Source organism: Ptychodera flava, chromosome 20 (assembly GCF_041260155.1).
Source record: "Ptychodera flava strain L36383 chromosome 20, AS_Pfla_20210202, whole genome shotgun sequence".
In the NCBI taxonomy this organism is placed as follows: Eukaryota; Metazoa; Hemichordata; class Enteropneusta; family Ptychoderidae; genus Ptychodera; species Ptychodera flava.
Window position 1 is genome coordinate 13435013 of NC_091947.1, and position 16480 is coordinate 13451492.

A 16480-nucleotide genomic window follows, 5' to 3' on the forward strand; every position below is an offset into this window, starting at 1 on the left:
TTGTGGGGCCTCATTTTAAAGCTCCTGGTGTAAGACAACTTTTTACCGGCTTAGTTTTTCGAAATTCGAATATTTTATCTTTCTGCATAGAGTTAACGCAGGGATGGCGGCCATTTTGAATTTTAAATATCGGTAAATCTTGGGTAATTCGTTTCTCCAGTACCAAAATTTGCACGGTGACCCCAGATTTTTTCTTAATTTTGTCAGAGAATGATTAAAAATTCCTTGATGAAAGTTTGAGCAAAAGTGTAAGTCTTTCTCTTTCGAGGTGCATACCACCTTGACTGTCTCCATTTCAACCATAAATGTTTCATAAATGTCGAACCGCGCGGGGATTACTCTGAAAACTACTTCCTAACTTCAGTGTTTTTTTCTCTTTAGTTATAAATTAACACGTGATAATCACATTGTTTATGCAAAATCAAATATCACATCTACTTGTAGCTTAAAACATTGTGACGTCACCATCAACACTCTCGACCGTTCTGCTTGGCGATGGTTGTAACCGACTGCTGCGGTTGGTATTATATTGAAAATTTCGATAGCCAATTTTTGCTTCTTTTCAAAGAAGAACGATGTAATATAATTGACTACGAAGCATTCGTACCTGAGGGGTGTCAGTTCATAGAACAATAAATTGTCCATAGTATCGTGTCTTGAAATAACCCAAAAGACGGAACATAAATTTATCGTGAGATATTAATATCTTTCACATGGATATATTTTTAGCGCCGGTTTGAATAAGTGGCCTACAGTAAATCAATATATCTCCAGAAACGTGTGTGTTGAATAAGGTCATTCGCCCAAAAATTAGAACTCGCCTTTCGTATCCTCCATATAGTCACGCTTCCGCGCGTAATAAAATTATGTCCCAAAACTACTTTGGTCTGTCGTGATAAGTGTATAATAACACATTTATAACCCGATAAGAATCATGTATAAATCATTTGTACTAAAACTCTCCTTTATTCAATTATATCACTCATCTTCAAGTATATGAAGCAAATCGCACGACCGCCGTCTCTTTATTCCAGATAAAGCTCTCAGAGTTTAAGTGCTACTATACTCTGCTTCGAGTTTTCAGTACATAGGGCTATATAGATGTGCTGTTTATTTGTCACGTGACGACCGTAAACCATAGACAGTATTGTCTATGGATAAACTAACAATAAAAATTTTGCGGCAGTTTCTTCGGCGATCAGAAGATATGTTAGCGTTTATAGTATCTATTACCGTACAATAATAATAACTTTTTTCGGAGTGTCGAGTGACTGTGAATTTCCCAGTCTCATATTGTGATAAATACTTTAAAAGGCACCGAACCCAGAGCGCCTTCGGTAGAGTCGTTTCCAAAGCAATAAATACACCTAGGCATATTACACGACAAACATTGACAGCCTATAAAACATTTGCTGCACCTCGGCATCTCAGCATTGCATTAAAATTACCACCAACCGGGACCGTGCAATAAACGCGCTTCACTGTCGGAGCAAAATTTACAACTGCCATGTCCCTCTCTCCATAAAATAAGGAGAATCTTCGAAAGGCTGTGTGCAAAAACTCTCAAATGACAAACGGCGTGGAATTTAGAAGAGGGGGTCCTGATGACGTCATGGGGACCACCCTTGGCTGGTCAGCTCCCGCTGTTTTACTGCTGCGTGGTTCGTCAGGGAAGCAAACAACGGAATGATAATTAAACGTTACGAAGTAAAATTCGCCGGGTATCGCTTGCCAGTCGTGACTCTGTAACCGTGTGCCGCCAATTACACAGACCCCTTATGACTAACCCATCCATGCTTCGCGGTGGGTGTGTCACATAAAAAAAGTTCTCCGCCCCGGGGCAACGGCAGATCTGTCTATAAATACACTATAGGGGTTTCATTTGCTCTTTATATACGACAGGGGAAACTTTGAAGTCAGACAGACCTTTTCGAGCCATCGGACAGCGCTGTAGGAGTAGTAGCGTACCGTAGTCTTAATCAAAGCGCTTGCTTTGTAGGCGTACAGTAACTCATAAAATAGCACCGCCACCGCAGGAAACACTAGCAAGGTAAGTTTTTTTCTGTCTTGTACATTTGTTATCGCATCAATACAAACTTGTATTAATGCATACCTTGTTTGTTTATTTTCCTTTGCCAATACCAGGTCAGAATCTTTTAATTTTCGATAATTTTCTCGAAAAATGGCAAAAAGTTCGGCTGCTATCCCGTAACTGATCGAAAAGTTATTTGTTTCATCTTTCGAGACCACGCGTACAAGTTCTCCTAGGGCACGGATTTCGCTATTTGACGCGTGTTTATCCGATCTATATACCGTGACGGTCGCATCACACATGATGACTAGAAAGAGTCAATATAAAACATTAGGGGAAAAAAGCCTTTAAGTCTTTCCGCGATTGACAACGACGAAGTGCGGATGAATGGACAGTTACAGCCGTGGGGTTTTTAGTGTCTTCCCGCTCCGAGTTAGATTGGAAGAATGATGAGATGAAAGTGAATGAAACGAATGAAAGCACACCCCGCTGTGCGGCAACTACTTTTGAAACGCGCTGCTTCCGGGCAATTTTACTCAACGCTGTCCACATGTCCAACAGAAATAGACCCTAGAACACCCATGTACTTTTTGAATGATATCCCTGTAAGCTTTCTCTTCACTGAAAAAAAAAATCAGATAATATGCACGTCGGCGACAGGAATTAATCTTACCTCTAGAATCACAGTTTAGCCATAGAGGAGAGAAGCATGGAACGTTTCGAAGGCTTATCATTCTTTCTGCCACCAGAGCCGTACCACCGGAGGGTCTGTTTGACTTTGCACATTTTTACTACAAAATCGCAAAACGTAGTTGTGGCACTAAATCCCCCCAAGCTGTGAAGCATTAAATTTTTTGAATTCTTTAGCGACAAGTTTTGAGGTAAGCCCATGATTTAAGGCATATTTTCATGGTATATTTGTGATACACTCTACTACAAATGGGATATAGAAAGGGAAAGAGTGCCCAGTCATGAAACTACATCCAAAACTATACCAGCAAAAGGGCATAAAGAACTGAGCAACAAGCCTTAATGCGCTAGAATGACTTTTGACGAGAGAGAAAGAGTATCTCGACAAGTGTGAGGTAGTTCGTGAATTGAAGGTTGGCTACATGCAAAGGAGAGAGATATATTAAGTACTGTATTTCATAGAAAATCCAGCTTTCATGTATTAGTCATTTGAAGATACAATGGAAGAACATTAAAAGGCGTGATTTAAGAAAAACTTAAAACTTTTAACCAATCAGATTAAGGTAGAAGAAACCAACAGGAAACGTTACTCAGTGAATCAAATAGCAAGTTAAAGCACTGCCTTTGTTAGGAGAACTTCGGCATAAAACCCGACAAAATGTATAGAATGATCATTTTATGTAGGACACGACTTAAACAATTTCAAGATCATTCTATACTGATGCAAATTCAACGGAAAGTATACATTTACTTCTTTTTTATGTAATTTTCATGATTTTGTACTTTCTCCGCCACCATTTAATCTGATCAATCTTAAATATTATTTCCGATCACAACCAATCATAGAAAGAACTTTTATGACTACGATAATTATCTTATGTTGGACAAGATAAAATTAAATGTATATTTGGCTACAACGTCTTGAAAGCTTACTTTATGTGACAGTTACCTCTGTAAAAGATATATGCGTGCTAATGGTCCGTTATGATATTAAAGGAAGCAGCTCATTGATAGGTTCGGGCACTTTTCGAGTTTTGTTACTCTAAAGAAAGTTTCTCTGTATTAAAGTGAATAGATTTCCAAACGACTTTCTCACTTTATGTTCGAAAGTTGCTCGACAAGAATACTGTCTTGTCTCAAACAATCCTCGTTTGAATGTTTCAAGATCGTCCTGGTCAGTTAATTATTTAAGTCGGGACGTTTCAGCCACCTGAAGCGACTCAAAGAGAGACGAATAATCGCTCGAGGTTCTTACCGGAAAGGAAATCCTAAATTTCACAACATATAAGTTTCTCATAATTTGAACAGGGGAACGAGTCGAAACAAACTCTCATAGGATTACACAGACGAGAGACGGTCATAACAGATTCGTTACATCTTTCTTGGAAGCGGGGTTTCTAAGCTGGCCAGGGGATATTTTAAGGAGTACATTTACTACATAGGTAATACATTTAACTATATAGGCGATATGTTTAACTACATAGGTGAGATGTCTTTTCCGGGTTAGCGTTACAACAAATATCTCGCTCCATTGCCCATCAACATTCAGTTTGAAACTTGTTATCGCAATAAAAAGAGATAGAAAGCTAAATTTCTTCAATTTTGTTGTCATGATACAAGAAGGTTGATACGGATAGAAGGCTGACTAAAGAAATCTTCCATCCTTACGTCACCGAGGATCGATTCTGTAGAATGATCTATCTCCAATCCCCCTATACCCCCATCCCCCTACTGATCACTGATAGCTCTTTTGGTACCCTTTTAAGACCCCGCAGCCGTTGTTCTTCATAATACTCATCATTAAACACAATTATCTTTTTTGCATTTCTTCCGATGCGATGGTTTGAAATCAAAAGCAACCTATGTAAAAATGCTTACCGAAGTGCGACCAAGGAGAATTTTCAAACTTTGGCGACGAACATACAACTTGTATTCAACACTGTAATTTTCTACTTACAAGTCAAATATGGCAGCCACATGTGACAGCACAAAAAACTTCACAATCCGTGAATTCATCGCCAAGAGCTACAATAGTGACATTTTCAAAGACAATATGGCTTCATATCGGAAATCGAAACCATCTCTTCTAAGATTGGATGGTGTTTTTTGGCAAGCAAAATGCTAAGAGATACAGCCAATGGGGCTTTAGTTTCCATGCCTAGAGAACGTTACGGGTGGCGATCCTTTGATTCCCTGTGCAGGCCAATGTGTCAAGAAAACTTGTTTAAGTCTCTCTGCAACTGTAATTGCTACAAAGCAAATAACGGAGTGTGCACTGGATGTTAGCAAATAGACATGGCACCAGTAACATTTCGATAAAACGAAGACTTACATTAGCTTTCTTTCTCACTTTCGCCAAAAATAAAATAATCAAGTGTTCAACATTTACAATGGCAACAAAAGGAAAACAAATTCTTATAAAGTTACTTCAGAAAAGAGTTTACTTGAGCAAAATTTACCAAAAGAATTTCATTGAGAATTATTAAATTGCCCGAATTTAATGCATTACGCTTGACAATTAACCAAGAGGGGAAACGCAGAAAGTCATTATAACAGACCAGATCTGTCATGAATTGGATCATGTTCATAAGAGCGCACTACATACGTACATCAACATAAAATTGTGATTTACATTTGAAATTGAAAGACAGTTAATGGACTCGCAAAAAACAGAATTTACCTTCGACAAAAATGAACTTTATCAATCGTTCAATATGTATTGAATGTGCCTTTCTTCAAGTCAAGAAATTCCACAAGGCACACTTTGGTCTACAGTTGTTTTAACTTAACTTGGGCAACGTCAGAATTCATTACCGTACTGTATCGTCCCAAAATTTTATCAAGTATGGTTCACAAGTTTCCTGTTAATTCTCCGAGAAGAACACTTCCCTCAAGTTCCCTGGATGGTCATACAATAATGTCGTCATGATGTCACTGTCACAACAAATTGTTTCGTCGGTCAAAAATTTTGTGCGAAATACTCGTCAATGGCAGTTTTATACGTACGATCAAGATACGTAAGCAACATTTTTCATTTTCTAAAACTGCTTCACAGTGCGCATGACAACAATAAACGCACTTTTATAACCCATCACTTTCGACCTTGACCAGTATATTCAATGTATGACCTTATTGATTCAAGTCATTGAAGATTTCGAATAGTATATTCTGAAATTCCACCAGGACAAATATAGTATGAAAAAGACTCATATTAAGGAATCATGTTTTTATGACAAATGTTGAGGTGGAGTGTGTGTTACAGCTGGATTTTACTGCCAATCACGAGGAGACGGGCCATCTGGGACTCAGCAAGCTAGTATTAGGTGTCCAAGTGTAAGGTGACTGCCACATCCCAATATCAAGATTGGATATACAGATGTGAAAAGCAAAACTCACTGCTGTCGTAGGTATTAAATTTTGTAGCGAAGATTGGATCGTCCCCTGCACCGTCGACTTTCATCTCAATTCTCCTTTCCTATCGATTCAAACTTACATTTTTTTTGATGTTTGAAAATCGTTAGAGCAGATATTATCCTGAATTGAAGGGCGGCGAAAAATCTGAATGTTAAAATCATTATCTCTGTCACAAGCGGTGTAATCATCGAAGATGTAAAGGGTGTATGATTCAGAACACTTCCAGGTAGATTTATCAATGATAGATATGAACTCTTACTTAATTTTAATTAATTTTTTAATTTTTTTTTTTTTTTAATTTTAATTAACACTTTATTGAGCGGCCGAATTACAGTACAGTAATTTTCATCGGGGCTCTTTCGGAAAAAAAAGAAAACTACATATCACAGACATGCGTACAAGAGACGGAACTACAGGGAAACATTCCTTCTTATGTAGACTTTCAAGTTACGTTTGAAAGTATAAAGAGTAGTACTCTGTCTAATATCTGTAGGTAAAGCATTCCATACTTTAGATCCTCGGAAATGAAACCTACGTTGACCAGATTTTGAAATACACCTTGGTACATAACAGTTCTGGCGATATGCAGAACGCGTAGTACTTACTATCCGTTATCACGTTATTGTCCAAAGTATTTGAATGAGTAAAAAAATACTAATACTTAGGTTTATCAGAAACAGTAACTTATTGTACGTTTGAGCCGCGAGCTCGGAAATTGGAACTACACGATTTTGTCATTCAAGAGTGTAAGACACATGTTTCATAGTCGACGGACAAATGGAGTTTAACGTAATTATCGAAACTCATCGATACCATCGAAAATCTCAAAATTGCATGAACTGTCTCATCCTTAACATGATCAAAGTCAAGTATAAGAGTAGCACACAGAAACATATGAATTTCTCCATTGTTAATATGTTTATTGACCATGATTTTAGTATTATTTCAAACTATCCTAGCGACAAATGAACCACTTGTAAAGAGCATTTCGAATTTTGAACAGGTCCAGTTCAGACAGAGGCGCTGAAAGTCAAAGTACTCAAGACTAAATCAGCCCAGTTTCTTTTCTCATCGTGGCACCAGCATTCGTGACTTTATCTCGTCTAAGAGAACTTTGTAACAGACATCAGATTTCTGCTGTTTGTCGCCGTCATTAATACCGATGAAATCGCGTGTGACTTACTGTAGCAACGACCGTAATTCTTGCCGTCAGACTGCGTACGTACCTCAACGTACGCACTACGTTAACAACTATTTGTGATATTATTTGCATTGCCGGTCGGTTACAATTTGTTGTGAGACACACCAACCTTACCTGAAGTACTTTTTCATAATACTTTAACCAATTATCAATGATATTATAACTATACTGAAATTACAAATCGCATGTATTTTTCTTACTTTACGTAAAAATAAAAGGTACCTGTGTTACTGACCGTTTTATTGACCGGCAAATATCGCAAATATCAACCAGCGTAACCCCTAGACCAGGATTTGTGTGCATGATATAATATATATATATATCAGATATATATATATATATATATATATATATATATATATATATATATATATATATATATATATATATATATATATATATATATACAGTTATCCTCGTGAGAAATTACAGTGTTCGATGCCAAAAAAGAACATATATATTTATATATCAGATACATAATTATGCATAACTTCGTGTACTTGTGTACTTGAAATGCGTGATTTGTTTTAATAGGAATTGCATGGGTTTAATATATTTTAAAAGAGCCAGACGAATGAAACGATATCCCTGACCTTGACTAAGTTATCGGAACTGCATATACACGCTCGTGCAACGGTTGTCTTTATGCGATCATCTCAATAGATTTATGTAAACTACGGCTATTATTTGTCGAGTCACCGGATACTAACGATTGCATTTCAATAATAACCTTCGTATAAGAACACAATATGCATCGACACGGAGCTGTGGCATTTGGCAGGGGTTTCGCGCTCCGAGTGCCCACTTATCATCGTTCGGAGCGTCGAAAGGAATCGTTCCCGCGCAGTCAGACGCCGACCCGGAGTCGCCACTCATATGCAAATTAACCCTTCGACTCGACGCATGGCCTTTTAATTTCGACACTATATTATCTAACCCGAGGGGTGACGAATGAAGACGAATCTGGCGGTGTGAGTAAATCTAAGTAACTGTATGGTTTTGCATATGTATTTCACGACGCTTTCATACAGGGCCTCTACTCGATGTGAAAATCTATTAAAGCTGTCATGATCGATATGTTAATCGTCCGGTGTCCTTCAAGATTTACTCAAAGTGTGAAGTCTATTCTGTTTAAATGAAGTGCACCTTTGAAACAAGTCTTAATTAACATAGGCGAAAATGGACCGAGTGATAGAAAAATATATTTAAAGGGCCAGTAATGCTAACTTTGGGTATTTTTCACTCTTTTTGTTTTAAATGTCAACCATAATTTTTTGTTCTTCTCCCCAAACCATATTGATATGTATACAGTATTCAGCTTGTCAACTCAGCCTGTACATGTGTAAACTGCGTCGTTATTGTTGACAATGATCAAATTCTGGTCCGGACTAGAATTCAAATATACACAATAACAGTGCATTTTACACATAAAGACGCAATGTGGACAAGCTAAATAATGGGTGTTTCAATATTTTTGGGAGTAGAGTAAGAACACGTAATAGACATATGAAATAGAAATAATGTAAAAACCATCAAAAGTTAGCATTACTGGCCCTTTAATTGAGTAGATGATCTAGTGGTCATGGACATTTGCTATGTGCATGACCTTCTACAGATGAAAATATCGTTGATACAATTACAGGACAAATCGTCCGCTAAAATGTTAAAGTGACACCGAGATAAATTGTTACCCAATACGAGTGGATTGCTGAAAGTTTTTCATGAAAGTTTTTCATGAAATATTTCAATGAACGATGAGTCACGATGAATTCATCGGTGAAATACGCGTACTAGCGTCAAATTTAGATTCGTTATTTTTTCACAAAAATGAGAATATTTGTATCACTTTATATACGTTTGCTGCTCAAATTTAATTCTATGTTGGTTCACAACTCATATACGTTCATGTCCACATTTTGACGTTCCTCGTTGGACATCCCGGCCCTCAGAACATAATCGCCGCCCTACTTTTGTATATTAAGGTATCACCCACACGCAAACCATGCCTTAAGGTGGGTGCATCTAAACTAGTAGCAGATGATATATGCTTACAAATTGAACCTGTAAATCAAACATCGTTCACCCTTGGGCAAAAGCTTCAATGATACGGTAATAAAATAGCCGACAATGCCATCCTTATCCTTCTAAATGAGTATGTGATTTACTCCTTTGTATGTTTTGCGTTTCGATAGAGTAACACCGGCACGTCAAATTAGATTCAAAACCCGTTCTTTGATTGATTAAGGGTCCGTGCCATTAAACAGCAAAAAACATGTCCGCGAGGATGAAACTGCCTTACAGCGTTAAGCAGGAAAACTTCATCGAATAGAGGCACCCTACATAATTTTAGAATCGCTACATTTACCGTTGATCTACTAAACTGTGGCACGTGTTCAAAAGCTGCCGATGAAAATCCGGTCTCCTTTCAAGTACATTTCCCAATTATATGTTGAACTCTTTCATGCGAGAAGTTCAAATCAACTACAGTGTTTTTATGGACTCTCGATATACCTTATTCCGAAAAACACAATAATTTTCGTATTCTTTTCCTTGAAAGACTCTAGTGGACCACTCTAGGGTTTTAAGCGTCTTTTAGACTCACGTCAATCTCAGCTGGGGACACTCCTCGGAGCGCTTTCTCACTTCCATCTCCGGAACTTTTGTACGTCAACGGAAATGTGATAGAAGTAGGCCGTTTTAAAAGCATGATTTATTTTATTTTCCTCTCTAGAAAGATCAGAAGATGATTTTTGTAGGAATGGACACCAGAATATCACTGAAGGTTATTGCGACAGTGATCGTGGCAATATCGACTCTCAGAGAGTGCCGTTCATGTTACATCAGTGACTGCGCCATGGGAGGAAAGAGGGCGGGTGGTTCACTAGTAGAAGCTTCAAATCATGCTCTTAGACAGGTAAGGTTTCTACATTCCTGCTTGTAAAAATTACGATTTTTTTATGTATGAAGTCACAGAAGATAAACTACAAACGTGTTGTATCAATACAGAAATTGTGTGAATACGAATATTGAAAGATTGATGTACGGTTTGACGATAGAACTTGAATGACATGGTTGTAGACTAACATTTCTGTTCATTATAAAAGCAGAATCTGGCGGGGTTTTACACGTATGAAGGCATAAACGACGGGTTTTTTGGTAATTTCAAAAAAAGTCATATTTTTAAGCAGTTCTTTTTTAATGTGTATACTAATAAATCATACCACTGAAAAGTATAAGTTGTGTTAATTCTCATAGTTCTAAAGGAAATAGTGCACTTGAGCGGTAATATCGGACACTATCTAAGAGCCTCAGTGTCTCTTACCGTTTGATGCCGAAAGATATTTTGCAACAATTCTCAGCTTCTTCGAAATTCTCCGACAACCTTTTCCTCTTAAATGGGATCACGTCCGAGTGGCTTTATACTTCTGGAGTGATTTTAATCGTCTCGGAGGAAAAGAAATTTGTTTTGCTTTTTGTTCCCGAACATCGCCAGTTGCTAAGAAATTTCCATCATAAGTATGACAACGGGGGAAGCGATCAGATGTGGTAAAAAAACTCATCCCCCGACACAAAACGGTGTCTCATCTTTGGGTTGGTTTTAATCGCACACAGGTAGTCTTAGTAATAAAGAGTGATCTACCCTCGAAGCATTTCGCCTTTTTCTTTTCGCAAGTAAAGATCAACACACAAGTAACGGGGTTGTAACTAGCCATACCATGGGCTCATTTCTAGATGATTACAAAGGCGGTTAAGGTAGAACGCGCCTCGGGGACAGATATTTGGACTCTCAAATTTCTACAATTCTTTTCTGATCTACCACTTGTGGGGGCTCATTTTAAAGCTCTTGGAGTAAGAAAAGTTTTTACAGTCTCAGTTTTTCGAAAATTTTATTTTTCCCCGTAGAGTTAACACAGGGATGGCGGCCATTTTGGATTTCAAATATCGGTAAATCTTGGGTAATTCGTTTCTCTAGTACCAAACTTTACACGGTGCCCCCCCCCCTCATTTTTATTCTTGATTTTGAAAGAGAATTGTTGAAAGATTCCTTGAGAAAAGTTCGAGCAAAAGTTTAAGTCTTTCGCTTTCGAGGCACATACTGTACCTTAAGACAAACGATCGCTTAGCGCGCTCTGAAAAAGACGAAGTCGCGTTGTTTGTTCATAACTTGCAAATCAAGACAATGCATTTGTGTAAAAAGCTTTACTAGAGAAGAAATATTTCGCAAGAACTGATTAAATTCACGCTAACGTAATATGTAGTTGTATTGTCTGGACGAACACTAAAACTGACACTTGACTATCAGACACCGAGAAAGGTTATTGCCGTTACGTGTTTCCTCCGACGATTTCCTTCTTTGCTTTGCATCATTTTCATCTGCGGAACCCTCGCAGTGATCACGTCAATTCAAATGAAGTACACAGTCTCCTCGAATGCTCGAATCATCTACCAATGATCGATGCGTGTCCTAAGGTCATTCATACCACTACCTCTGATCTACAACTTAGGGAGCCGTCATTATATACGGCCCGGGGGGGGGGGGGGTCGGAGCATTTTCATCGGAAACTCCGAAATTTCAAGTAACCCCCCTGCTAACCATGATGGATTTGAGTAACCCCCTCTCTAACACAGAAATTTTGACTGATCCCCGCCACTTAGTAAAGTTAAATATCAATACATGTATTTGTAAAATTTACAAAAATACAGCAATAGTAAACACCTTCCAAATTCTGGTGTACCCTGCTAGATTATTATCGGTTATCTTCTGACGGCTGAAAAAGGTGAAACCAACGAAACGAAAGTCAAAGTCACAAAAAATGTAGATATAAGCTTATGAGATAGCAGTATCCAACTATATAGTATTGTTTAATTTGGATGGGTATCATGACAAGGTTTTCAGGAGAACTTGAATGTGCGAGAGGCTGAAGGGAAGAGTGTAAGAGCGGGGGGTGGGCTGTTCCTTATCTTGCATGGAAAATTTTGAGAAATTGATGTGAGCAATGGTGCAGTCTGGTGCAATCTGAGAGGTGTTTTTGATTTTTTTTTCCACTAAGTAAAATTGCTAGAACACCCCAAGGGGAAAGCACGAGAGGCCCCCTCTCTCGCATCGAAAATTTTAAGAAATTGATGTGTGCAATGGTGCAATCTGAGAGGTGTTTCAATTTATTTCGCAACAAAAATTGAGTAACCCCCCTTTTTTCTCTCCACATTTTGAGCAACCCCCTTATAGCTTTCAATTTTTTGAGTGATCCCCTCACATTCCTAAGGCCGTAAATAATGACGGCTTCCTTATGGCAACGTGTTACCGACAGAATATGTGTGTGGTTAACTTTAAAAAAAAACACTCAAACTCGGTGAACAACATCGAACTTCAACTGGACAGATAAGCATTTAACTTTAATACCTCTGGAGAGTTTGGATACATTGCTACTTCCTGTAGAATGAAATCTCGCAGCAATAGGTCGATGCCATGCTGTTCTGAACGCTTTGTCTTGCTCATTTCATGTCAGCCTTTGATAGGTGTTGAGAGTCAGGCTGAAACTTGATCCCAAGTCTCACGTTGTAACAATCGACTCGTATTAAATCAAGGTGTATCATTTCGCGTGGTAATCGATTGCCAGCAAGTTTCTTCCTCGCGACCCCTTGAAGAGAAATCGTTACATTATTGCCATCTGATATAAGCTATATTTGCAGTCTTTTTATCCCTTTTCTACCCAGGGCTCGTAATATGTGTATCTCCCTATCTGCCATGATCGCACCTACCTAGCTACTTTCAAGTTGTTCGTCGAGATCTCCAGGTTTCTGTCAACATTAATGGGGCAAGGTCGCTATCTTTTCAAACCATTTCGGTTATTTTGTTTTATGTATAAGCAACCATTCTTGTTGTTCTGCTCATTGAAATGTGTAAAATCGTCAATCGTCAGATCTCTACTCCCTCTGCTTGTAGATTTAACACTGTAGTGTCATGAGCATATTTACGCGTTACATGATTGTGTACGCACGTTGTGAGTAGAGCTCTGATAATTCATGATTCAACATGTAGTAGTAAGCAGAACAACATAACTTATCCCACGGAACACAAAATGATCAAAATAATATGAAATGATAGCGATTTTGTCCCTTTGATGTCTTTGTTTTACTCTTAGTCAGTCAGTCTCTCTGCCTGTCTGTCTATCTGACTGCCTGTCTGTCAGATGATTTGTTTGTATATCAGCCTGTTGGCCACTATTAGAGTTTCTGTTTCGCTGTAGGAAAGCCACATTCTGATCACAGAACTTGTCTGTAACACTAACAGACTGGTATAAGTCCCGGTTACAGGAAATGTTCAATAATTCTTGTATTAGGTCTCTCAGTATTTATCATTGGAGACAAATATGTAATTTCTGACTCGTGTCTGATCTACATTTTTGTGGATAAATGTATGAAAAATGCTAATTGTAAAGACGAATCTGTAACTTTCTATGGGCCCGCGACGGGGCCTGTAAATTAGTGAGATTTGAGAATTCTTAATATGCTCAGAAATGCTACGTCTATCGACTGACAGTACATATGTGCATGACATGCAGAATATTTGGACACTTTTACCAGGAACCGATGTACAAGCTTGTGGTAAATCTGGACACTGTCACACACCTGAGCACAAACCTTTAATACAGCACTGTTACTGCCTTGTTCCGTCTTTGGTGACTTAAACCTGTCGAACAGCTGTTATAAGCTGCATATGCCCTGACACAAAGATGGGTGTTTATTCGCTATGCCAGTCTTTTAAGTCTTTTGTAGATCAGTTTCTCTTCACCGTCCCTTTGTTCTGTCTGTCTATCTCTGTCTGTCTGTCTGTCTGTCTGTCTGTCTGTCTCCCTCTCTCTCTCTCTCTCTCTCTCTCTCTCTCTCTCTCTCTCTCTCTCTCTCTCTCTCTCTCTCTCTCTCTCTCTCTCTCTCCTCTCTCTCTCTCTCTCTCTCTCTCTCTCTCTCTCTCCTCTCTCTCTCTCTCTCTCTCTCTCTCTCTCTGAGATAATAATTGAGATGCATTCTTTCCTTTCAATTTGTAGTGCATACCGTGCGGGCCAAATAACTCAGGTCAATGTGTCGGTCCTCGCATCTGCTGTGGTTCGTTTGGATGTTACTTCGGTACTCAGGAGTCCACCGTCTGTGAACAAGAAAACCAGATACCAGTGCCTTGTGACGCCAAGGGTCAATCGTGTGGAGAATTTGGACACGGAAGATGCGTAGCTGCCAACACGTGCTGTTCAGGAAGTAAGATTACAATAATATTAACTGATAAAACCTCATAACTGAAGCAATACTTTCTATAGGAACCTATAGGTTCGACAAAATACAATGTAATTATACTAAGGTACAAATTTACGTTTCTATAACGCCTTTACAATAACTATTAAATATTAAACGAGAAATATATTACCCGACATGAACCCATTGCATTTAGTTCAGAATACGTGCTGGAATTATAATAAAATTCAATACAATTTAATGACTTTATCTGAATAACCCAAAAGTTTATACCAACTTAGACCACGAGTGGGAAGTTTTGTTTGCGAGAAGTGCCGATTCTACTCCACGAACTTGTTGAAAGTTCGTGCCTGATCAACGAATTGGGAATAAAACCGAACAGCCACTCCTATTACCTGGCACTGAATAAATTGTAAATTGGAACACTTCAAACATCATTGAACTTGAAATAATCCCTAAGTTTTCTTTTTATCTTGTGAACAAGTTTGTCAGTTATACTTGTAAACTACAATTTGTCCAGGCTGTCATATCGAACGTTCACCCGTTTTTATTTATTCGTTTGTTTGTTTGTCTGTTTGTCTGTTTTCTTTATGAAGACAACTGCACATTTGACAAATCATGCAAGACGTACGCCGAAGACAACGTCGGTCGCAAGGACTCCTCGACGATGACGTTCAAAAGGGCTTTCAAGGACCTCCTGGAAGACAGACTCTTTTCTGCCATGAATGCTAGAAGGCGATAATGGGTGTGCAACGGCCGATCAAGAAAATTTCCAACTCCCAGCAGGAACGTCCCCGTCTGAAGATACGTGTATGATCTTACCTGTTCAGTCATAGCGTCCTCTACAGTTACATTTTCTCAAAACAAATACACGTTTTGCATTATTCCTATGAAATACCAAATAAGGGAATCATCAAAGAGATTTTTTACTCCTAATCAAGACGAATCGCCGGAGACTTGGTGTGACAATTTTTTATGTAATTTGGTGTAGCTTAGAGATGAAATTAGTTCTGTAATTGGTATAAACGAGTATAAACTAACGATTGTTAAAAAAGGAGACATGACGTATTTCAAAAAAAAAAAGAAACAGTCTCTCCATGTTAAGACTTTCAACTTGAGCACACTGGTACATCCCAGAGCTCCACACACTTCGATCTTTCATTCATTGGTGTCTGTAATCCGTCGTACGGTGAGGGCGCACTACATTGGATTTGTAGCTAGACAGCCCATGTAGGTACAACTTTTATTTGCGCAAATCAAACGGGAAAATTGACATAAGTCCTAATTTTGACACTCTCCTTCATTTTTTTGGCGTGAAACTATTTTGCTGTTAATACCTTGCTTACCTTGACAAAACATCCAATATGAGAAGACCTGTTTCATCGACATTTCCTGAAAAACTCAGTAATTTACGAAAATTGACTTCACACTAAACGACAATGTTGGCTTTTGGACATGACATTATGAGTCCCGTTGAGATTCACACAAGTGTCATTGACTCATATATCTCATGATGATTTTTTGCTGTGGGTTCATTTCTTGTTGAGTGTCAACATACAACATGTACATAACGACGTTTCTTCATATCCAATAAATTTACAGCAATGAATTTCAATGCGAGTCATGTTGAAATGTGTGTGTGAGCGGGCTGGCAAACGTATCACTCTTTTTTAATGGTAGATCGCGCCTCGGGGACAGATATTCAGACTCTCAAACTTTTACAATTCTTTTATGATCTACCACTTGTGGGGCTCATTTTGAAGCTCTTGACAGAAAAACTTTCCAAAATCGAATTTTTTTTTTCTCTATAGAGCTAACACAGGGATGGCGACCATTTTGAATTTAAAATATTGGTAAATCTTGGGTACTTTGTTTCTCTAGTACTAAAATTTGCATGG

General features: G+C 38.4%; 1 protein-coding gene across 1 annotated transcript; it reads left to right on the top strand.

Moving 5' to 3' along the window:
- The first annotated feature begins 1891 nt into the window (after nt 1-1891).
- LOC139120084 (oxytocin-neurophysin 1-like) lies at nt 1892-16197 on the top strand. Its single transcript, XM_070684164.1, has 4 exons — nt 1892-2050; nt 10069-10251; nt 14384-14588; nt 15179-16197. Exons 2-4 carry the CDS (start codon nt 10081-10083, stop codon nt 15322-15324), a joined length of 522 nt encoding a protein of 173 aa, XP_070540265.1. The 5' UTR covers nt 1892-2050; nt 10069-10080; the 3' UTR covers nt 15325-16197.
- Nucleotides 16198-16480: the final 283 nt, after the last annotated feature.

What these genes read in the sequence shown, in the direction of transcription:
- LOC139120084 (XM_070684164.1), top strand. Translation starts at nt 10,081, where the DNA reads ATGATTTTTGTAGGAATGGACACCAGAATATCACTGAAGGTTATTGCG. An exon ending in CAAATCATGCTCTTAGACAG is followed by an intron (nt 10,252 to 14,383) that starts GTAAGGTTTCTA and finishes TTCAATTTGTAG; the next exon opens with TGCATACCGTGCGGGCCAAA. An exon ending in CAACACGTGCTGTTCAGGAA is followed by an intron (nt 14,589 to 15,178) that starts GTAAGATTACAA and finishes TTCTTTATGAAG; the next exon opens with ACAACTGCACATTTGACAAA.